Genomic DNA, 21,575 nt, shown 5'->3' with positions numbered 1-21,575 from the left:
TCCTGACGGCCACAGGACGAGGCCAGCTGCCCTTTCCTGGGAGAGCCCGCCCGACTCCTGAGGGTGGCCTGTGTCCAGGCATCTGGGGCTCCCCACCTCGGGGCCTGGGCTCGTGTGGGTGGGCGGTGGGCTCGGTCCCAGGGAAGGCAGAGCTCCATCTGGGCCTGCACTCACCCCTGCAGGACCGTGGACACACCCGGCTTTTGCCGCGCCTCCCGTCCCAGCCCTGCCTGTGCTGGGTGAGGTCCCGCACGCCACGTGCCTTCCCCGGGACCCACAGGATGGAGTCACTATTGTGCCTACAGGTGGTTGTTTTTTTCTTTCTTCATGACTAGTTGGGGCCACACAGAAAAAGACCCCGAGTAGTGCCTGATATATGGTGAGTGCTGGGATAGTCCCCACCTGGGGCTTGGGGTGAGGATGAGGGAAATGAGCAAAGGGGCCTGGACGTTGGCCTCCCTTGCCCCACGAGGCTCGAAGGGCCTTGAGGGAGCAGATGCAGGCGCTCGGTCTCTCGCGTTGGCCCGGGTGCAGGCCTCCGTCAGGGCCAAATACCACGGGGCCGACAGCCCATCACCCACCCACCAGCGGGAAGGCCACCTGGGATCTCCGAGCCTCGGGACCGCGTTGGGCCAGGTGGAGTTCTTCCGAGGTGTCCTTGTGATTTAACAAAGAGTTAGGTGGCCTGGTAGGCAGAGCTTGGGAGAGGGCGGCCCAGGTGGCCCCCTGCCTGGGAAACGAGGGGTTCGGGCAGGGAGAAGGTGTGTCGGGGGCCTGGGGCTCCTGTGCTTGTGTCCCCTTCTCTCCTGCAGCCGAGCTGCATCCCCGGGCATTGGGCGGGTGCTACGCTTTCTCTCTCCCACGAGGCGTGGCCCGCAGTGAGGTGCGATCATGGGCTACACTGGTGAGTTCTGTGCTCCCCGTCCTGACGTCTGGGCTGGACTGGCCCTGTCCGCCCCGAGCTGCAGGCGGCCAGGGTCACACGGCCTCCTCTCACCCACACGGTGAGGGACTGGCCAGCCGTGTCCGTGGTTGGCACCTCATGGACACCCCCGTCCCTCTGCCCGTTGTGTCCATGGGCTTGTGGGCCGTCTCCAGTGTGGCCAACACGAATGCACTGCTCGGAGCGGCCCAGTGTGGGTCCTTGGTCCCTGTAACTCCCTGCGGGGAGGGGGATTGGGGCTCCTGGCCAAGACGAGTGTGGGTCTCCCAACGTGGCTGCACGCTATCCACGCCTGTGCTCGGCCTGGTCTGTGGCCGTGGGCTGGCGTCCTTACACGTGGCCGTGGCAGTCCTCTGTCCTGCTGCTGTCTTCTCCTTACTGATCTGCGGGCTCCTTGTAGAATCCGGACATGCCTGGCCGGCCGCGTGGATGACAGCTGTCTTGGTGCCCTGGGGCGACTTCTCCATTCTGGATGGAGCTATGTGAGGACCGGAGTCCACTTAGACACTTTCTCTTTCAGGAAGAGTGCCTTCGAGGCCACGAGGGGACGCCACAGCCACCATTTTTAGTGTGAATCTGTCTCAAGGAGCTTGACATTAGGCTGTGCTCCCGCAAGCTCGGGGCCTCCCTGACGGTGTCACCTCACACGCAGGCCCAGCCCAGTGTGGGGGCCCCATGGCGTGTCCTGCGAGCCTGCCAGGGGCTCCATGGCAGGCTGAGGGGTGAAGCCTGGCCAGCCCTGTCTGCAGAAAGATCCTGAGTGGACGTCAGTCATATGCACTGGAACCTGGGAGTCACATGTGAGGCCTTCGGAGGGACGGTGTCTGGGAACGGCCTGCTAGACCCTGGCGGTGGGAGGACAATGAGGCATTTGGGCCTGAAGGGAGGTCAGGGGCACCAAGGCCCAAAGCTGGATGCTCCTGTCCCTACCTTCCCATTCGCGGGAAGTCCAGGGGAACGGGCCCTCCTGGCTTGCGCCTGGCTCCTTGACAGCCTCTGGAGAAGGGTGGGGCCTGCCCTGCCTACGCAGGAGCCACGGGGCCGGGGCCCGGGCCAGGAGTGTGGGTGGAGGAGCCCGGGGAACAGGGCCTGGGTGGACAAGGGATGTCCTGGCGAGAAGCCCTGTTGCCTGACAGTTTCTGGGGCTCCTCACCACCACCCGTGACCCCAGCTCCTGTGGGAGGGGCTGAAGCCGGGGCACTGGCCCGCATGGGCCCCAGGACACTCATCGTGGTGAGATGGGCAGGAATGGATGCAGAGGTCACGCTGAGGCTCCGTGGCTTCAGACATTTCTGAAGGGGTTTGAGATACCTGCCGCACCAAGCAGATGGCCCTCAGGGGTCTGGGCAGTGCCATGTGGGTGTGGGGGGCAGAAGGGTCCCTGCCGGTGCATGGTCCTGGCCTAGGGGCGAGGGTGTCCTGTGTCCAGGCCCCGGGAGGGGCTTGGGGAGAAGGTGGCAGCCACCATCAGGAGCCAGCATCTCGGTTCGGTTGCAGACATGCTTTCAGACCCCACCTGCGTGGCAATGGGCTTCTCGAATTTCCACCAAGATTTATTTGAAAAGAAGTGACCTGTGGACCCAGAACAGGGTGTGAGGGCAAAGCGGTATTCCGGCGTCTCAAGCGCCAAAGAACGGCGAAAGGAAGCGTTTCTTCTGTAATCAGTGTCCTGACAGGTGGGAGCAGGGGCACAGGATTCCCACCAGCTCCCTGGTGGGAGAAGAGAACTGTGGGCATGGTACGAAAGTCCCCTGCCAGCCACCAGCCACCGTGGGGTCCCTGGGGGGTTTGGCTGAAGTGGACTCCGTCCGTGCTAGAGCATTATAAACCCTATTTAGCACTCAAGTCCTGTATGCTTTCTAACTTCCGGTCTCTTAACGTTACTTGCTTATCTCAGAAAACAAAGCCCAGCAAGGTCTCCCAGGAGCTCTGGAGATGGGATCCCACCTTCCCAGCTTCCGATTCCAGGCTCCAGGCCCTCCTTCAGCACTGCCTCCGCGGATGTGCCCCACAGTCCCCCACAGGACGTCCTGAGCTGCGGACAGCTGCCAGGGGGCACTGGAGGTCATGCAGAGGACGGTGTTTTTAAGAGATGGCCATGTCCCTTCAAAACCAGGAGGTTTTACGAGAGCTATAAAATTACCTTATTTTGAAAGATTTCCGACGCACAGAAAGTGCAAGACTAGCGTGAGAGCAGTCACACAACCCCTACGACGATCCCATGGTCCCATGGTCCCATAGCGTCCTTTACAGCCGTTCTTGCTTCTGTGTCCTCAGGTGACAATGAGAGTCAGGCCGACAATGAGAGTCAGGCCATTGTTTGCAGAACCCCAGAACCGGTTCAGTGCTCAGGGCAGAGAGCCCGCCCCGCCCTGCTCAGAGCCGGACTTGTGTCCCCAGGGCAGGCTGCAGGGCTTCTGAGCCGGGAAGCCACCCAGACGCCAGTGGTCACAGGGTGTGCGCCTGGGGCCGAGGGCTCCAGCAGAGAGCCGGGGGCGGGGCGAGGGGGGGGGTGCCCGGTCTGGCCTGCCGCCCCACTGTGCCCTGCGGGGGACCACTGCGGCAGCCCCCTTCCTGAGCCCCGGCAGGAGGGGAGGGGCAGACTTGGGCCTTGGGTGGACCCCTCAGAGAACGTTCTCCCCGCCCTGCCAGCCAGCAGAGTCCAGTTGCCACAGAGCCGGAAAAGGCTCCTGAAGTGACCTCTCCCCTCTCAGACTTCTGTCCCCTGCTGTCCTCACACTGCCCCCTGGCAGGGACGGCTCACCACACTGTTTGCTCTGCAGAAGGAACTTCGGCTTTAAGTAAAGGGGCCTCCCTCCCCTCCGCCTCCCTCTTGAGCTGCTCAGGTTCCTTCTGTCGCCCCTCTTTCCTCCTGCTTTCTCCTCCTCCTCCCCTCCTACCTTCTCCGCCCCCCACATCCCCCCTCTCCCTTCTCCCTGCACTCCTGCCTTCCGGGTGGGCTTGGCTCTCAGTCCAGTAGCGTTGTGGAGGGTCTTCTCCCTTTGTGGCAGGAGCTGGCCTTTTCCTCAGGACTGGCCCCGGGTCCACAGGGGTGGGCACCCATGTGGGTGCCAGGCTCTTCCAGCCTAAAGGTGCCAACTTCCTGGGAGAGCTGGTCTTGGTTTGCCAGGGCTGGTCTCTGCCCTGGACCCGGGGCGGTTGGCACCCCCGTCCCCCACGCATCCTCCCTGGTGGATCCTGGACAGCACGCTGCCAGCCCGGAAAGACAAGCTGAACTCTCGGGCCGGGAAAGTTGGAGGGTCAGCCATAGCCTCTGAAAACGAAGCGAGAAGAGAGTCACCCCCCAGCCCCTGTGAATGGCCCTTTACCTCTGGACCTCAGTTCCTCATCTGTAGAGTGAAGGTGTGGGCCCAACTGGTGAGCTCCTGGGATCACTTGTGGTCAGACACCACTTGGTCTGGAGGGAGGCTGGCAGCCCTCTTGCTCCAGAGCTCCCCGCACCCCAGGGGCCACAGCTTTGGTGACCAGTGCTGAGTGCAGGGGCTTGGTCAGGGCCGTGCAAGCCTCCGTTTCCACACTCCTACCCTCCGCACCACACACACTCTGCAGTTTTGCTGAGCGATGCCCAGACTCTTTCCACAAAGGCGGCCCTTCCCTGAGAAGGACATCTGGAAACCCTTCTCTACTTGGGGGGGGGTGGCCTTCTCCCCACCTTTCTTGTTGCTGCCCCAGGAAGGCAGCTCCGCCATCTGACACTCCTGACCCCTGCCACGGGACTCCGTATCTCTCTGTGGAAGCTGGGGCGTGAGTGTACACGAGAGCAGTCCCGGGCAGCCAGCTGGCCCTGGCTGGCCCAGGCCACCTGGGGAAGCTGGTGCTGGTGCTGGGTGGGGCCGGGAGCCTGGGGCAGAGGGTTGGAACCCGGGCCACCTGACCGACTTCTTTTGTCTTTAATTGGGAATGGACTTTCTGAGTTTGGTTTTATATTGTTTGTTGTTAATATGAAAAAGTGCAGAGAAAATGCATACCTTCGTAATGCCAAGACCAGAGAGAACCACATGTTTCAGGGGTGCTCGGCCCCTCCTGGTGATCCTGAGTGCGTGGTGCGCTTGCTCGCCCTCCTGTGATTCTGCTCTCCGGCCGTGAAACAGGACCTCCCTTGGGCTCAGTGCACCTGGACGCCATCAGGACTTGGATGCCAGAACTTATTTTCACTTTGATGGGCATTTTGTTGTTGCCTCCTTTTCACGTGTCCTTTGTTCAGGAGAGCTCCAGGTCCTGGAAGATGCAGGCCAGTGGCGTCCTGGGGGGTACCTGACTGGAGTCCGGAGCCCCCCCTCACCTGGCCTCCCTTCCCTTCCCTGGCTGCCCCAGCCGGGCCCAGACGAAGGAAAGGGAGGGCTCCTTGGCACAGAGACTGGAAGCACTCCCTTGAGCGGAGGGGAAAGGCCTGGGGTCCTCTGTAGGCCAGGACCTGTCTCAGACCCTTGGTAACTTGTCTGGGTTATGTCCCTTGAGGACAGAGCCCCCCAGCAGCCCCGACAGCCTCCCCCACAGTGGTCTCCACTCCCCACGCCCAGCCCCTGCTGAGCATGGCTCCGTCTGGTTGGAAACACCTGCGCTGGGGGCGCCTGAGCCAGGCAGGGATGGAGAGGGGAGACCAGATCCCCGCTTGGTCTGGTGGATTGGGGGGGGGGGTATTGCTCTGTCCTCGAGGGCTCCACACTGCTTGTGCGGGGACCCTGCGGGCGGGGGCCAGCTGGGGGCACAGTGGCGGGGAGGATAGGGCGGGCAAGGGCCTGCTCTGGGCGGGGTGATGCAGAGGGAGGGGGCACCCTGGAAGCGCGGGCGGTCGGGGAGGGGACCTCTGCGGAAGGCGCCCCGCCCCGCCGCGCGCAAACTTTTCCGGAGGCCAAGGGGACAGCAGGTGAGGTCACGTGGCCAGGGGGCGGGGCGAGCCGAGCCGGGGGCGGAGCGCGCGGACCCCGCCCCTGCGCCCAAGTCCCGCGGCGAGTCGGCGGAGCGCGGGTCGGAGTGCCGGCCGGAGCCGAGAGCGGAGCGCCATGCCCACCAACTTCACTGTGGTGCCGGTGGAGGCTAGGGCGGACGGCGGCCAGGACGAGGCGGCCGAGGCGGCCGAGGGGACCGAGGGGACCGAGGCGCCGGGCCCCCCCGAGGGCGAGCCCGACTGTCAGAGCCCGGGTGAGCGCGGCCGCACCTGCCCGCCGGACAAAGGCGGAGCCGGGCTGCGCGGGGCCCGGGGACGGCCGGGAGGAGGGGCGGCCCTGGAACCCGGGAGGGGTCTGGAGGAGGAGGACGCAGGGACGTTACCCCGAGGAAGGCTGCTTTCCACCCCCTCTCCCCCACCGCTTCCCTCGGGGGTCCCCCCAACGGTCCCTCTCCCTCCCCACCACGTCTACCTCCCACGACCCCCCTCTTAGCCCCCGGCACCCCTCCTGCCTGCAGAGCCCCCTCACCGGGCTTATCGCGGGGGCGCAGGGCTCCCAGGGGTGGGGGCTGAGCTTTGCTGTTCCATGCCTGGCCCACCCTCCCGGGACACTAGAAGCACCTTCTTTCTCGCACTCGGGGTGGGACGCCCGGGGTAGTTATGGAAACGGGGAGGGGCCTCCCCCCTCCGTGAGAACGTCCAGGCCCCCCAGGTCCCGGGCGAGACCCGCTAGGGCCGCCGGAGCGCCTTCCTGCTTCCTTCCTGTTGCCTTTGCTCTGCTCTTGCGCGCTGGGGCAAAGGGCCGCCGGTCCGATAAGCCCGGCCGAGAGCCCAGCACTGTGGGCCTCCTGACTGCCCACAAACCCGCGCTTTTGTGGGGTCATCCGCAGGAAGGTAGGCCGGCCCGGCGGGGCTGGGGGAGGGGCCGCCCCATCTCAGCAGAGCTGTGGTGTGGCGGAGGGGTCCTCTGGACCCTCTTTGTTTCTGGGCTCAGGAGGTGTCTAGTGCTTTCACTTTCTCTCCGGGGCATCCCCCAGGCCTGCTCCCTCTGTTCTCCAGGCTCCATACCCCAGGTTCCCCCCGGGGTGATGAGTGGGTCACCCCCAGTAGCTCTGCTCTAGAATTGGGGTCCTCTGAGAACAGTCCACTGTCTTTGGGCAGAGGCTCCGTGCTCCCGGTGGCCCAGACCCCGTGGTAAGGCCAGGCACCTTCTAGCAGCAGCCACCCTCAGGTGCACCCCCTCCTTAGGTGTCCCTTCCCCCCGTGGGGTGAGGCCCCTGTCCAGCTTTCCTGTGTGTGTCCTAGGGCCTGGGACAGGTGGTGGCCGCTGCCTGGCTTGAGGGCTCGCGAGCAGGTGGCAGGTGAAGGCAGCCTGTGCGCAGCCTCTCCCTGGTTTTGAGCTCTGGCATCGTCCTCCTGGGTAGAGCCGTGTCCCAGCGGCCACCAGCAGTGCCTCACGTTTCCAGAGGATTCTCTGCAGCCCTGCCTGCGTGTCCCGCAGCCCATCCGCTGGCCCCTTCTTGGGCGGACTGCGGTCCTTTCCTTCCAGAGTTGGAGTGTGTCTTGTTTTGAAGGTGGGGTAATTTTCTTCCTGCTCGTTTCCTTGTCCCTCCGTTTAGAAGCTCTGCGTGGTGCTGTTGGGCCCATGGGCTCAGAGCCAGGCCCTGCGGCTGCCAGGAGGGCTGGGCGTAGTGCCCATCTGGGCTGGTGGGGGGCCGGGGTCCTGAGCCCCCGCCCGCCCTCACTGACTGCTGCCCACTCTCTCAGCTTTCATCTCCTTCCCTTCCTGCCAAGGGCTCGCCTGGAATCTCGTTGCCTCGCGGGATCTCTGACTCCGGAGTGCGGGCAGATGCGGTCGTGGGCTTCGCGCTCACCTTCTCGCAAAGCCTGCCTCGGAGCTGCGCTTGTGATCCCGAGCTGAGCCCGCACAGAAGTCACTGGGTCTTTGACGTTTTGTGCTCTACACTCTTCCTTTTCCCTGGGAAAGAGGGTAGCGTCCTGTGCGTGTCCCTGCGCTTATCTTTCGGGGACTCTGCTATGGCAGGCTTCCATGTTTCACATAAGGTCCCACAGTGCCGTTGGTGCTCAGAGGTGCCGTCTGACTGGCACTGCGTCACTGGTGTGACAAGGGGGCTGGGGAGGCAGCTGCACTCTGCTTGTCAGGGAGGGTCCTTTGTGAGCCTGGAAGGCCAGGCCTGAGCCCCTCCCGAAGGCCCACTGTGCAGGTCAGGTGCGGGGTGCGCACCCCGAGGTCCCAGCAGTGGCCACATCTGGCCCTGTCCCAGGCTTGCTGGCACTCTGGCCAATGCCCCAGGGAAATTCCTGGCTTTCTGGGTGGGCCTCCTGGTGGTGGGGAAGCAAGGCTGGGGAGATCCTCCTGAGGTGTTTCTGGAAGTCCTGGGCTGTCTGGGGAGAGAAGGCCTATAGGTTGAGGGCCCAGGGTGTGTGGAGAGTGACTGCAGGCCGGGAGGAGCGGCCCTGTCCTCAGCAGGCCCACCTGGCCTGGCAGGGTCTGCCCTGCCTTGGTGAGGGCTAGTGAACTGTGACCCAGAGCTGGAAGGAGCCTGAACGCCCCCCGGGCTGCTGCTCCACACACCCCGGGCAGACACGGGGTCGTCAAGTGCACTCTGAAGCCAGGTCCTGTCTTCTGGCCGTGGGAGGTCCCCACAGCTTCAAGCTGTCAGTGCGGAGGCTGGAGGAAGCCAAGCACTGACCCTAGCTGCCCTGCTGCGATGCCCCCCGGCTCTGCCCCTCCGACAGGCCTGTGGCTGGTGCTTTAGAGCCGGGGGACCAGGCCCTTCTCCCGGGGGGTGCTTTGTAGAGGCTGGGGCAGAGGGAGGTCAGCACAGGAAGTGGAGGCCAGCATTAGCATCAGCTTCCGCCTTGGACCCTCCCCACCCTCTGCTCCTGACGTGGGGGTGTGTTCTGGAATGACAGGTTTGTCTTGCCTGGGGTCCTGTGCCTTGTTGAGGACATTTGTCCTGCATTTTCCTGTGATTAGAGATTGCAAGTGGGAAGGATAGATTCTGTGTCCGCCTGTGTTGTGTTTCTTGGTGAAAATATCTCAGAGGGGAGGTGGCGAGAAGTGGGATGCTTTCCTAAGTTTCAAGTGTGGGGTTTTTACCAACTTCAGGGAACCCATGTGACTGCTGGGCCTGGGTGGAGCCCCTCCTGGGCCTTGAGAGGGGACTGAGGTCCTAGAGCAGGCGGGTGTGCGTATGAGGCACGGCCACAGGCCGTGGGCCCCCACGGAGGTTCGGGGGCTCAGCCCTTGGAAGGTTGACCGGATCGGTTGCCCTGTGTTCCCGTCCGTGGCTGAGACTCTCCAGCCTCCTTGTCCCATTGGTGGCTTCCGCTCTGTGGCTCAGCTCCTGTTGGGCACCCAGGGGTTTCTTCCCCACCCTGTGCTTCCCAGAGGCACTGACCCGGACGGCCTTGGGGAGCGTTGCCCGTGCTCTGCCAGGCGTGTGGCAGGCTGGCCGTCGGGCAGCGGGCTGCGCTCCGAGGCTGTGACCCCAGACCTCAAGCTACGTTTCTTTTGGTGTGTGGCTGCTGACGGGTTGGGCAGGGGTACTGCGAACAGTGCGGTCAGGGAGCGAGGACAGCATGGCTTCCAGGTTTGTTCTGCTGGGCAAGGATGCGGGGTTTCAGGAAGGGAGGGAGGCGTCACGCTGACACAGGGCGCCCGTCATGCCCGCGGTCCCCACACGTGTGTTCTGTGTACCAGACTCCGTGTTCAGTGGCAGAGGAGCACAGAGGGAAGCTCGCCGCGTTGACCGCGTGGCCGCATGCTTGCTCACACTTCCTCCGTGCACCTGCTGGGTTCCCGGACGGTCTCAGGGGGCAGGCCCTCTTGAATAAGTACCCCCGCCGAGTGCATGTGTTTGTGCGTGTGCACGTGTGTGCGTGTTTGCGTATGTGCACACGTGGGTCTACGGATGTGGGCGTGTTTGCGTAGGCACATGCGTGGGTCTGCATGTTGCATTTATGCACACGTGGGTCTGTGTATGGGACTCGTGCATGCTTGTACACGTGTGTGCGTGTAGGTGTGTGTGTTTGTGTATGTGCACGTGTGTGGGCCTGTGTGTGTGCATGCACATGGAGGTGGGTACAGGGGCTTGGTGGTCACATGGTGTTGGGGTGTTGTTCTTTCCCTCAGCCCCCAGTGGACCCTGTCCCGTGAAGTGGGTGGAGGTGCACCTGCGGGGGTGCCAGCCGGGCCATGGAAGCAGTGGTGAGACACATTTGTGCCTCTGATCTGAGATCTGTTCCCATAACCAGTGCGAGGAGCCTTGCTACATAGATCCAGGTCTGTGGTGTTCTGGAAAGTTCCCCAGACCTTCTGAGTTTGAAGGTCTGTGTTGTGCTGGAATGGGTATCTGAGCTGTGGACGCCAGTGGTGGCGGTCAGCGCTTGGGGGAGGGCGAGTGTCCACCATGAGTCTGGGCACGAGGGACACCTGTGAGGGTTGGCTCCCGTGGCAGCTACCCAAAGGGCTGCCCACCTCTGGGGTCCACTGGGCGCTGGTTACGGCAGCTGCCGTTTGTTCTGTGAGACTGGAGGGTGCACCAAGGCTGGTCCGTTACAGCCTTGGGTGCATCAGTGAGCGGAACAGTCTGTGCTCTCCTTCTGGGGGCACAGAGGCTATAGGGACAGGCATGTGATTTATGGTGCACTGGGGAAAATGGAGCGCCATGAGGTGCTGGGTGTCAGCATGGCCTCACAGGAGGGGACGCTTAGGTGCTGGGGATGGTGGTGCCAGCAGTGAGAGTGGCCAGGAGGCAGGGCTAGGCCCCTCCATGCAGAGACCACGGGCTTCTGGGCCTCTTCTGGTTTTGAGGTCCCTGGCTGTGTGGCTGTCCAGACTTGGGGGGCATCTCTGAGCTGTAGCCTGCCCATGGGGATGGGGGTCCTGGAGGCTGGAACTGCCCCATCCTGGTGAAGCCACCACCCACCAGTTACTGTTCATAAGGTGGGCTGTGGCCGAGAGTGGGGAGCAGCCGACCCCCCAGACTGACCCTTTGCGCTCTCAGCGCTCTTCAGTGACATGGGCACGTGGGTCTGTAGCTGTCCTCACGTGGTGTGCTGGACCAGCAGCCGTCAGACTGCCTGAGGGTGATGGGGACCAGCAGCCTGCCCCCCGGAATGCAGCCCCCTGGGTGAATGTGAAAAGCAGCAGTCTGTGGGGTGAGCCTGGCCCCAGACAGAGAGGCGTGATGAGTCAGGGTTTGCAGCCACGGGACAGTGAGATGGCCCAGGGGAATTCTGTGGAAGGGCCGGTGGGGGTGGGGCCTCACTGCCCAGTGTTGGGGGGTGGTGGCTGGAGGAGCGCGGCTGTGTGGGGTGTGCAGTTCCCCGGGCCCCTGGGGCCATGTGCTCAGCTGGGCTTTCATGCCTGTTAGCAGGGAGGAGTGGGCCCTAGGGCTGCTGTGCTGTGTGTCCTTGGACGCCCTCACCCACCTCTCTGTGCTGGGCAGATCTGTGGGGCCTGGTGGGCCTGTGGAACCGTGTGTCGTTGCCAGTGCCTCAGTGGGGCTGGTGCATTGTGGGTGTTCTGGATGCTGTCGTCAGGTGGGAGCACCCTCCTCACCCTTGCCGAGGGTCTAGGAGCCACGGGACATGGCCCACGCCTTCCCCTCTGTGGTTGAGGCTCACGTGAATTTCAGAGTGTTTCTTTCACGTAAATGGCCCGAAATGTGTCCTACTTAGAGGTGTGTGGCAGGCTTACTGCGTGTCTCTGGAGGGTGTGGATGGAGTTCGGGGTGTAGAGAGGGGTGCGGTGCCTGGTGTGAGCACAGAGCTGGTCAGGGCTGGGGCCGCAAGGGAGCTGGGGAGGTGGCTGGTTCACGGGTCGTCTTTGCTGCAGCTCAGTGTCCACGGGGTGGCCGGACTGCGTCCAGGGTTGCGGTGCCAGGTGGGACCGTGCTGGTGACCGTCCTCCCCTCCCAGCCCACTGGAGCCCCCTCTGTCAGGGTCACTGGCTGGGTGGCTCCCAGGTTGACCCAGGCTCCTGCATCGGGACAGGTGACCTTGGGCCAGGGATACCTTCCCAGGGCTGCCGTCCTCGGGGGCCGCTCCTCACCAGGGCATCTGTGGGGCGCAGCAGCAGGGGCGGGCCTGGAGGGCGTGGAGGACATGGGACGTTCGGCCCGCATTCTGTTGCATGTGTGCTGCGGCCGTGTCGGGGCCTCCTGCTGTCCCCCACGTTGGGACATGAGTTCTCTGTCAGCTGCTGCGGATGTGCGCCCAGAGGGCAAAGTTCGACGTTAGGTATTAACTGTGCTCATGGGGCCAGGCGCTTTCCACCCCAGCTGGCTTCGCTAGCCCGCGCTCCTTGGGTCACGTCCGTTGGCGCTGGGGCCACAGCTGTGCTGGGCAGGGCAGGCGTCTCTACGTTGCTCTGGGAGTGCAAGCCCGCGGGGGCGGCAAGAAGAGGACCCCTCTGCTGTGGGGTGGGGGAGCCTTTGAGGAGAACCCGGTGGGGCTGGTCTCTAGGCCGCGGGAGTTTGGGCCGTCCAGGCTGTCAGGCGGTGAGCTGTGGGTGCCACGGGGGACGGGGCTCCCATCTGGCGGACCCTAGGGAGGTGTTGTCGGCGGGCCAGCAGAGCACAGAGGGTTAATATCCTTCCCTCATGAGAAGGTGGGAAGTTCCATCTTGAGAGTAGAGGTCTGGTCTGTGCAGATAAGCCTGGCAGCTTCAGCAGGACCAAGACCGGGGCCAGCGAAGTGAGGTCCCCCCGCCAGCTGTCCCTGTTTGCACCCCAGCTCTTGTGTCTGAGGCTGCTGCCATCATGTGGGTCCTTGAACCTCCTGCCAGGAGTCCCGGTGAGCAGGCCCCAACCAGGTGGCCCCGGTGTCCTGGGGCGTGGACAGGGTGGGCAGGCCCAACCGCGTGGACCCTGTGTCCTGGGGGTGGACAGGGTGGGTGGCCCAGCCACGCGGCCCCTGTGTCCTGGGTGGGACGGTGGTGGTCTGCAGGCCTGCGTCCCTGGTGGGAGGAGTAGGGGTTCGTGCACAGCCTTGGCCTGGGTCTCTGGCAGAGGCTGCGGAGCCCTGGCGAGCCGTGGGCTTGTTTCCTTTCTGTTCTTGGGCGGTTTCTTTCTGAGGAACAATGGGGGAGGAGGTGGAGGTGCTGTCCTGAGTCCCGTGTGGTCTGGGCTGGGTCGCCGAGGGGGGCGTCCTGGGGTGTGGTCCCTACGCGGCCTGTGGCCCGCGTCTCCGTGGCGGGAGGAGAGCACACGTGGCCTCGGCCTGTTTGCCACTTAGAGTTGCTTTCGATTCTGTGAAGCGGGAGCTTCTCTGGGCTGTGTGCGCAGCTGGAAGCCGAGCCTGTGTCCGTTGAGTGGCTGTGGCCTGGCACCGCCCACGAGGTGGGGGCGGCCGTGCGCTGGCGTGAGTGGGGACTTCTCCTGTGGGCAGCAGCCGTCCCGCTCCTCATCTGCACCAGCCTGTGCTCCCAGGGTGCCGCGGGGGGGGGGGCTGCTTGTGCCTCAGTTTCCCCGTCCAGGAGCTGGCCTGCCCCAGAGGTGGCCATGACCTCCCCGCTCCATCTGGCTGCGGTGCCTGCAGGTCGGCTGGTTCCCAGGGAGGCTGGGCAGCCACTGGGGAGGGATCGAGTGGGGCCGAAATCAGAGGAGGAGCTGCAGGTCAGTCTTGGGTTTCGTCCTCCCTCTGCCGCAGGGTCTCGGTCGCCGCCAGACGGGAGCCTGTGTGGGTAACAGGAGCCGCCCCAGGAGGCAGGGGAGGGCTCAGTGCCCCTGGCGGACTCTCGCCACCTCCTCCTTGGGGCCCAGCTCGCCAACTGCGGGTCCTGACGTGGGAGAAGTCACAGGAGAGGTCGTGGGAGAGGTCAGACCAGAATCAGCACAGGAGGGACTGATGGGGATCGGGGGTCCCCCGTTTCCCGTGCTGGGGGCACATCCGTTGGGGGACAGTCTGGTGAGGCCTTCAGAGCGCAGGTCCCCAGAGATGCCCTGCGTGCACGTGTGCGAGGAAATGTGTGCGCGTGTATCTGCGTGCACACACGTGTGCATGTGTGCTGTGTGAATGCACACACATGTCTAGCCAGCCGGGCTCTCCAGGTGCTGTGTTTCTGCATTGCTGCCTCTCGGTAGCTGAGTCCGCTGAGACGTCCCCTGTGTTCTGGACCGAGTCAGATTTAAAGAGAACATGCCGCACGTGGGGCCTCTGCCTGGTCTCGGGGACCAGGGGCCCTCCGAGTGGTAGTAGTGAGTTGCCGTGGTGGCCTTGGTTTGTTGGAAGGTGGCTGTGTTCCTCCAGTGTCCAGAACCTTCCCGACCCCTTCTCCCAGAGGTCCCCAAGGTGTTTCTTGAGGGAACCTCCTTGCTGGAAGCATGGGGCGAGTGGGAGATGGTGGGGAGCCTGGTGGGTGGGGCTTGGAACCCAAGGCCATGCTGCCCTCCGGCCACGAGGCTGCTTGTGGGGGTCGGCTGGAGTGGGGTCACACCTGGTGTCATAGGAGTGCTGGGTCAGGATGCTTTTGATGCTTTGCAAGTGAGGCTCTGTCCTTGAGGGGAGGCCTCTTGGAGCGGTAAGCAGGCCCAGCTGCCCTGTGGGCTGGACGCGCCCCCTCTGGGGTGCTGGGCTCCGTGAGATGCCATGCTCACGTGGACGTCACTCATGCGTGGACGGATCCCGGTGTTAGGGCACGTCATGCCTCCATCCTGCATCCGGGACGCCAGAGCAGGGCAGAAGTGTGACATGGCCTTACGTAAAGGGCCTTTTGTTTGGTGAGCATGCTGGGTGTGGGGGCAAAGGAAACCAGGTTTAATGTGCTGACGTGAGACGGTCAGTGTGGAATTCAGGAAAGAGCGACTCTGGCGTCCGTCCCTTCCCTGTGACTCCGGTGATGGCCCTGCAGGCCTGGGCAGGCGGCTTCAGTGGCACCGAGGAGGCCTGGGACCTGCCAGTGCCGCATGGGCAGGAAGGGCGTCCACTTTCCCGTCCGCCTGAGGCCCTCTCTCTTCCTTGCAGGGCAGGGCACGCTCCTGAGACGTCCTTCCTTCCGCTTTCCTGAGACCCAGCCCGGGAAAGGCTAGTCCGTCCTCCCTGAAGAGGGTGCCACGAGGTATCAGCGGCCGTCTCTGGCGTGGGGGCCCTGAGGGTTCTTGTCCTCATGATACTTCCTCTGATTTCGACACAGCGTTTCTGCTTGAGCCAGAGATTTGCCGTGAAAATCATGGGGACTCTGACCTCGAGCTGGGCGGTGGTTTCCTGGCCTGAGTGCAGGACTCCTCCTTGGCTGCAGGGGGGGTCCCGTGGGCCCGGATTTCAGGTTCTAGCGGTGGTCCTGGATGTGAAGCATGGGGCTGGCACGGGCTGGGGTCACGAGTACACTGTTAGGGTTGTGGAACCTAGAAACACTTCATTCCAGCCGTAACCACTTCAAAGAGATCTGGCTTTCTGAGGCTGCTCTGGGGTCTGGCTGTCGGGTGCACCAGGCGGTCACCCCAGGGGACTCCGTCCTATGGGGGGGCAGGAAGGGGGCTGGCTGCTGACCTGCCGAGGTCTGTCTCTGCCCCCGCCTTGAGAGCCGTTCTGGGAGAGATGTTGGTATCATCCCAGTTACACACGCAGACCGGAAGGAGCCGGGGCGTGATGTCTGGCGCACTCAGGAGGCGGTGAGATGGGGAGATGGGCCGATGGACGCTGTAACCTGAGAAGGGAGCAGCACGGGGCCGCGGCCCTCTGCAGGAACGTGGGCTCTGCGCAGGCGTCAGTAGCAGACCACCAGGTCGCGGTCAGCCTCCCTGCCTCTGCGAGCCCCGGCCTCTCTGCCCTGGGGTGTTGCCGCCCACCGCGTTAGACTCTGCCGTGTTTGCTTGGGAACGACGAGGATGCGGGCTGTGCCGCGAGCAAGCCTGGAGTCTGGGGTGGAATCAGATTCAGGCTTGGGGGAGGGGGGTGCGGTCTGCCAGAACGACCTTGCCCCTGCTCACATCTCACATTCACGGAGCTCGGGGTTGTGTTCAGTGGGGTGAGAACTGATGGGGGGCTTCCCGAGGTGAAGTCAGGGACACAGGGCATTGGGAGCTGCTGTGAGCTCGGAGAGACGTCCGCAGAGTCCCTGCTTGGGTGTGTGTCCAGTGCTGGGGTGGGGGGGCCATGGCTTTCACAGAACATGTGTTGAACATTTTGTAATGAGACGGGAAGGAGAAGCCACTGTTCTTTAGCCGAAGCAGCCCTCGTGGGGACGAGGACGACAGTGATGGCCAGGACCTCACACCCCATGCCCACCTGCGCCCTTTCCAGGCTCCTGTTCCTTCCTGGAACCTTGGTTCCGGCCCAGCAGACACTATGCGTCTGGTCTGTTCCTGGGAGAGCCTGTCCATGGCCTCTGGGTCCCGGGTTTGGACGGGGCCCTGCTCACCAGTTCTGTGCCCTGTGTAACAGGTGCAGAAGGTGTGCTGCTGGGCCTTCCCTTAGAACCTGTGGGGACCAGCAGCTATGTGCGGTCGCTACGGTTCCTTCGGGGTGCAGAGAGGAGTGGTCCTTTGCGCGGCATCTGGTTTCCACAGATGTCTCTGGGCTGAGGGGCTTTAAACAGGCTGATCCTACCTGCTGTGAGGTGAGGCAGAGGCCCAGAAGGCTACTGAGGCTGGGAACACGGCAGGGTGGGTGGAGGAAGGACGGTGGAGGAAAGATGGCCACTTGCCCTGTGTGTTGAGAACCTGCTGCTAGACTCTGCGAGCCAAGGCCTGGCTGCCTGTGGTTGTCAATAAAGTTTTATTGGCACATGGCCCTGCTGTTGGGCTTGTTCTTACGTTGTCTTTGGTGCTCCAATGGCACTGTGGCCTTTTACAGATGAAGCTTGCTGGACGTGTGTCTAGAACCTTCCTGCACATGCTGTCTGTTCTGATACCAGCATGTTTGAAGGATGTGGGTCAGGAGTCTTGTAGAATGCCGCAGAATTTATACATGGCCGTTTTCCTGGGGTGGTTTTCAGGAGAAATGCTTTGAGGCAGGAATGCCATGGGGTGTCCTGTCCCTGTCTTACTGCCCAGGTGACCCTGGTACTGGACACCTCCCCTTTGTTCTGACGAGATGGGGACCCGTCCCCTCTGCCTCTCACCCAGCGGCTTCAGGATCTTGGGGAATTTTGCCTGAATCACTTCACGTGGGAGCTACGCGTGGTATTCGGAGGCTTGTGTACCTGCATTCATGAATGGCGCCTGCCCGTCTGTGCCTTCCAGGCCTCAATTCTTAAGTTTTCTCCTTGTGGTTTCTTTGAGATAAAAATTACCTCTTCATTGACTGAGTAAGCTTTATGTTTGCAACAGTTGTGGACTTGCGGAGCTCCCACGTGCCCTGGCCCGTGGCCACGACCCCCGGCCCCATGTGGCCTGCAGCCCTCGTCCTTCCCTGTGTCTCTTCCGCCCCAGGAGGCCACAGGGCATCCTGCTTCCTGGCCCGTGGCAGTTCCCCTGCTTTGTTCTGTAATGAGGCGGTGGGTTCAGGACCCGAGTGCTCGGAGGGCCGGCAGCCGTGGGGCGGTGGGGCAACGTGGGCCGTGTGCTGCTGTGGGACCCTTCAGTGTGCTGTTCTGGGAAGGGGCTGCCAGGTCACGGAGAAGCACGTCTGGCGTGGGAGCACCTCCGAGTCCACGGCCAACCATGCGGCGGGGCCCCCGCACCTGCACCACCACCATGACTGGGCGCTGCTGGTTTCTGGAAGTCCAGCACATGAGCCCCGCCCCTCGCGGTGCCGCCCGCCTCGGGCGCATGCTTCCCTGGCGCAGTTCCGTGGGTGGCCCCCCACTTCTCTTCGAGTTAAAGGGAGCTCACTGTTCTGTGCACACCCTCGGGCACCTTCGGCTCCTCCTTTCCTGTGTGGCGTTCCCACGGCTCCGCCGCGCCCGCCCTGTGCCCCATCCCGGTTTGTGTTCAGGCTTGTGGGGTGCAGCGGACGTGGGGCCAGGGCATCTGTCCCCCACAGGTGGTGCTGGCTGAAGGATCCGTAAACCTAGTCTGTCTCTGGCGAACAGAGGAGCAGCCGCGGCAGTCGCGGGCTTCCGGGGACAGTCCTGGGACGGACTCCCTCCCGCCCCGAGACTCGCGCTCCTTGGGGTGCTGCTGACTGCACTCTGTGCTCACTTCAACGCGCTCGGGCTCGCTGTGTCTCGCTCTGAAAGGATCTCGGGGCTCAGTGAGTCGTGACTTTGTTGTGCCAAATGGGCAGTTACAACAAACAGGTTTTGGAATGATTTCTGTAAATGGGAGGCAAGTGTTTTCAGTGCTTAGATGCGCGGGCGAGCCAGACGCGGGTTTCCTGTGGCAGGAAGTGGGAGAGGAGTTTGCCGCGGACAGTGTGGGGACGAGTCCTGTGACCTCGTGCCGCAGCACCGATGGGCCCCCAGCTGGCCACGGTGGGTTGTATGTGTGGCTGTCCCTCCGCCTGGTCCTGGCAGAGGCCACCTCCAGGGGCCTGCCCAGCAGGACGCGGCGGGGCCTGGTGGAGTCGGGCTGCCGTCTGCCCCTGGGTTTCCTCTGCCCAGGCTTGTTCTGGGGCCCCGTCATCGAGCGAGGGGACTCTTCAGACTCATCGGGAAGGCAGGGGTCTTCGGAGCGCCTGACGCCAGGGGAAGACATGGCTTTCTCAGGTCGCACCCACGGACTGGCTGGTGGGGCTGGTGCGCCCCGCGCAGTTGGCAGGGTTCAGGTGGGGGGCGCGGGCTGCTCGAGTCGCCGTCGGGGCCCGCACGGTGTGCCTGGGCTTTCCCTTCAGGGAGCCCTTCCAGAAGCGATTTCCTTTCTATGGGAATCGTTTATATTTTTAAGCCTGATTTTGCCTTAACTGTGAGTTGGGAGGAGTTGTGAGCACTTGGAGGACCCCCGCAGACCCGTTGGCCCAAGTCACCAGATGACGTGCTGCAGCACTTGCTGTGCCCCCCCCCCGCCCCCCCCCCCCCCCGCCGCCCTTCAGGGTCTCCCTGAGCCGCCGGGTCAGCTGCTGAGTGGGTGGCCGACAGGACGCCTGGATGGTGAGACAGCTCTTCCTCCGGCTTCACCAGCCGGCCCAGCAGTGTCCTTTATCAGAGGAACCGGGCCACGTGCTGCTGTGCCCTGTCCGGTCTCTGTGGTTTCCCTGCTTCCAGAACCTTCCGCCCCCGTCTCTGTCCTCTGCGATACCGTGTACCTGAGGTGCAGCTTCTCTGTGGGTCCGTGTCCACAGTTGTCTCAAGCTTCCTGAAGTCATGGCTGTCACGAGTTTTCTCAGGCTGGCTTGTGACCCTGGTGTTAACCTTGACCTTGGTCAGGTCAGTGGCCCGGCTTCTCCCCTGGGGCGTACTTGGCTTGTGATGTGCAGCAGGTGCCGCGGGCGGGGCCTGTGTCTGTTTGCGGGTCTGGCGCACGCGTCTACCGCGGCCATCCTTCTGTCCTTGATGGGTGTGCCTGTCCTTCCCCCGTTGTTCACGAGTGTGTGAATTTGGGGTCTGTGCTGTGACCTTGACTCTGACGCTCAGATTCTTCAGGAGGGTGGCCAGTGGGAGCCCCATCGCTAGCGCTCTGTCCTTCTGACGGGTCTGCGGGGCATCCTCGGCCGACAGTGGACCCGCGGGTGTGTGGGTAGAGGTGAAGAGCTGGCCCCTGACCGCCCGCCCCAGCAGTGAGGGCGCGGTCATGCGACGGCTGGGGTGGCCAGTGTGTGCTCGCTGACACCATGCTGGTTTTAGGAACGCTCACCCGAGTCTCTGGAAAGGGCACCCCCTCCCGGGGTCCCCAGTTTCCCGGGGTCTTTAGTGCAGGATTTAGTCTGCACTCGGTACGTGGGCCGTTTCCTTGATCCTCTCTTGCGGTGTTTATGGTGTCCGGTTGAAATATGGCCATTTGTATTCTGTTTGGTGTTTTGTCCATCCTCCTTGTTTTTTCTGAGCGTGGGAAACACGGGCACAGGTTTGGAAGCCGTGCAGGGAGGCGCTCCCCTGACAAGCGTGGGGGGCTGAGGTCCGAAAGAAGCCATGTGGTGCAGACCGGGCGGTGAGCGACGGTTGTGGCGGTGCAGGGGGCCGGGTGCCACAGGCTGGGACCCTGCGGGTCTGGGGGGCCTTGGGCAGCTGGGTGTGCCACTCAGGAGCCGGGTGTGTCTGGATTTCGGACACCACTCGGCTGACTGGTGAGGATGGCGTTGCCTACTGTGCCCAGCATGCCAGCCCACGATCGCTCCCCCTTGTCACCTTGAGCTGCCATGGGAATGGACTGGGGACTTCCCCGCCCCCACCCCCGAGTGTCCGGGGAGGATGGTGACCAAATCACAGCGGATGACAGGTCTTACTAGTGACCCTTCAGCTCGGGACCATGGAGCCCGGAGGCAGGCACAGTGTCCACAGGTGACCGTCTTGGACCCGCCATCCCCTCGGTTATTCCTGACAGGAAGTCCTGACGCAGGCCTCCCCGCTCACAAGGTGATTTTGGGGAGTCTGTCAGGAAGTGGGACCAATAGGACTTGCCGTGAGTTCTGTCCCAGCGCGGGGGGTCCTGGGGTCTGAGAAAGCTGGTTTCAGAGACTTTTCCCTCCTTGCTGGGGAGCCTGCCGCTGTGGCGGGGGTCATAGGTCAGAGCAGCAGGTGGCCTGAGCTCGGGCTGGGTGGGCGCAGGTCTCCTGCCTCGCTCAGGAACGGACCTGGGAGGAGGTCATCCTGTGTGTGAGTGTCCATGTCCGTACCCCGTGTGGCGGGCCCCGCCTTCCCTGCGCAGCCTCCTCTGACTCTGGACGTCCAGGCCGGAGCCCCCCCTTGGGGGTGTTGACTCCCAGGCGGGGACGGTGTTGGGGGGACGCGAGTGGGTGCCAGCAAGGGGGTGCGGCCCCGGGCTGCACACCCCACCTGTCCCTCTCTGCAGCTTTTATACGTGGGACGACATTGCCGTCCCTGATGAAATGGGGCCGGGTGGGGCTCCCGTCACCCAGGGGGTGTGGCCAGGCTGCGGTGGGGTCTGTCCAGATGTGTGTCCCCCGGATTCCCGGGGAAGCGCCGTGGGACCCGAGGGGGACAGTTCAGGACTTGAAGTTCCCGTTTGGGTGGCGACCCCTGGGGCCCTCTCACCTGATCCCCTGTGGATAGTGCTGCGGGGCGGGGGTGGGGGGTGCCACATGCTTCTCGAGGAGGAACCCCACGATACGATGTGCTCTGTTCCCTGCTCTTCTCCTAACATCCCGGAGCATCGTCGTGTCCACGGTAGCCCGGTATCTGAAGTACGCACGGAGCTTTATCGTATGCCGAGCCGTGTCTAAAGCCAGATGCCCGCTAATGGGCCACACGGTGGCGGAGGGGTTTTTCTGTTCTAACAAGGGCTGCGTGTCTTGGTCTGGAGGCATCTGGTTAACTGTAGGGGGTCTGCAGATGTGGCTGTGGCAGCTGAAAGCCCATTCTGGCCTGGGACCACCTCTGTGAGCCGCACGTCCAGGACCGGAGCGCCTGCCCCGCCTGCCCCTGCCTCCTGTCCTCTTGCCCAGGAAGGAATGAAGTTGTGTCGCTCTGAACACAACTCGTGAGGTTCGCGTGTTTCGTGTGTGTTGGGGATGTGCGTGCTTCTTAAGGCCTGTCAGAGAAATAGGGAGAAGCGGTGGCCATCCCTCACTTACTGGCCAGGGGCCTGGGCGTCACCCCTGCCCACACTGAGGTCACCTTCCTCCTTCCTCCCTGGCGGTCAGTGGCATAGGGTGGTGGCTGTGCCACGTGCAGGCTCTTGGCGGAGGGTCGAAGCC

The 21,575-nt window shown here is 63.4% G+C and overlaps 1 protein-coding gene across 8 annotated transcripts in view; it reads left to right on the top strand.

Moving 5' to 3' along the window:
- SLC12A7 (solute carrier family 12 member 7) overlaps positions 1-21,575 on the top strand; it is a 71,754-nt gene that overhangs the window by 23,783 nt on the left and 26,396 nt on the right. For 2 of the 8 annotated variants that reach the window (XM_026506636.4, XM_057312149.1), the window contains exon 1: positions 5,914-6,106. The exons of 2 other annotated variants lie outside the window; for them this stretch is intronic. In XM_026506636.4, the coding sequence (XP_026362421.3) occupies positions 5,968-6,106 (139 nt within the window). In that variant the 5' untranslated portion in view covers positions 5,914-5,967. Of the gene's footprint in view, positions 1-5,913; positions 6,107-6,621; positions 6,747-14,846; positions 14,941-21,122; positions 21,364-21,575 lie in introns of those variants that run through there. 4 more of the 8 variants (XM_057312151.1, XM_026506637.4, XM_057312150.1 and 1 more) reach the window with 4 other exon arrangements.

The sequence above is a fragment of the Ursus arctos genome, unplaced genomic scaffold (assembly GCF_023065955.2).
Source record: "Ursus arctos isolate Adak ecotype North America unplaced genomic scaffold, UrsArc2.0 scaffold_15, whole genome shotgun sequence".
Lineage (NCBI taxonomy): Eukaryota > Metazoa > Chordata > Mammalia > Carnivora > Ursidae > Ursus > Ursus arctos.
This window is presented reverse-complemented; position numbering and strand designations above follow the sequence as displayed.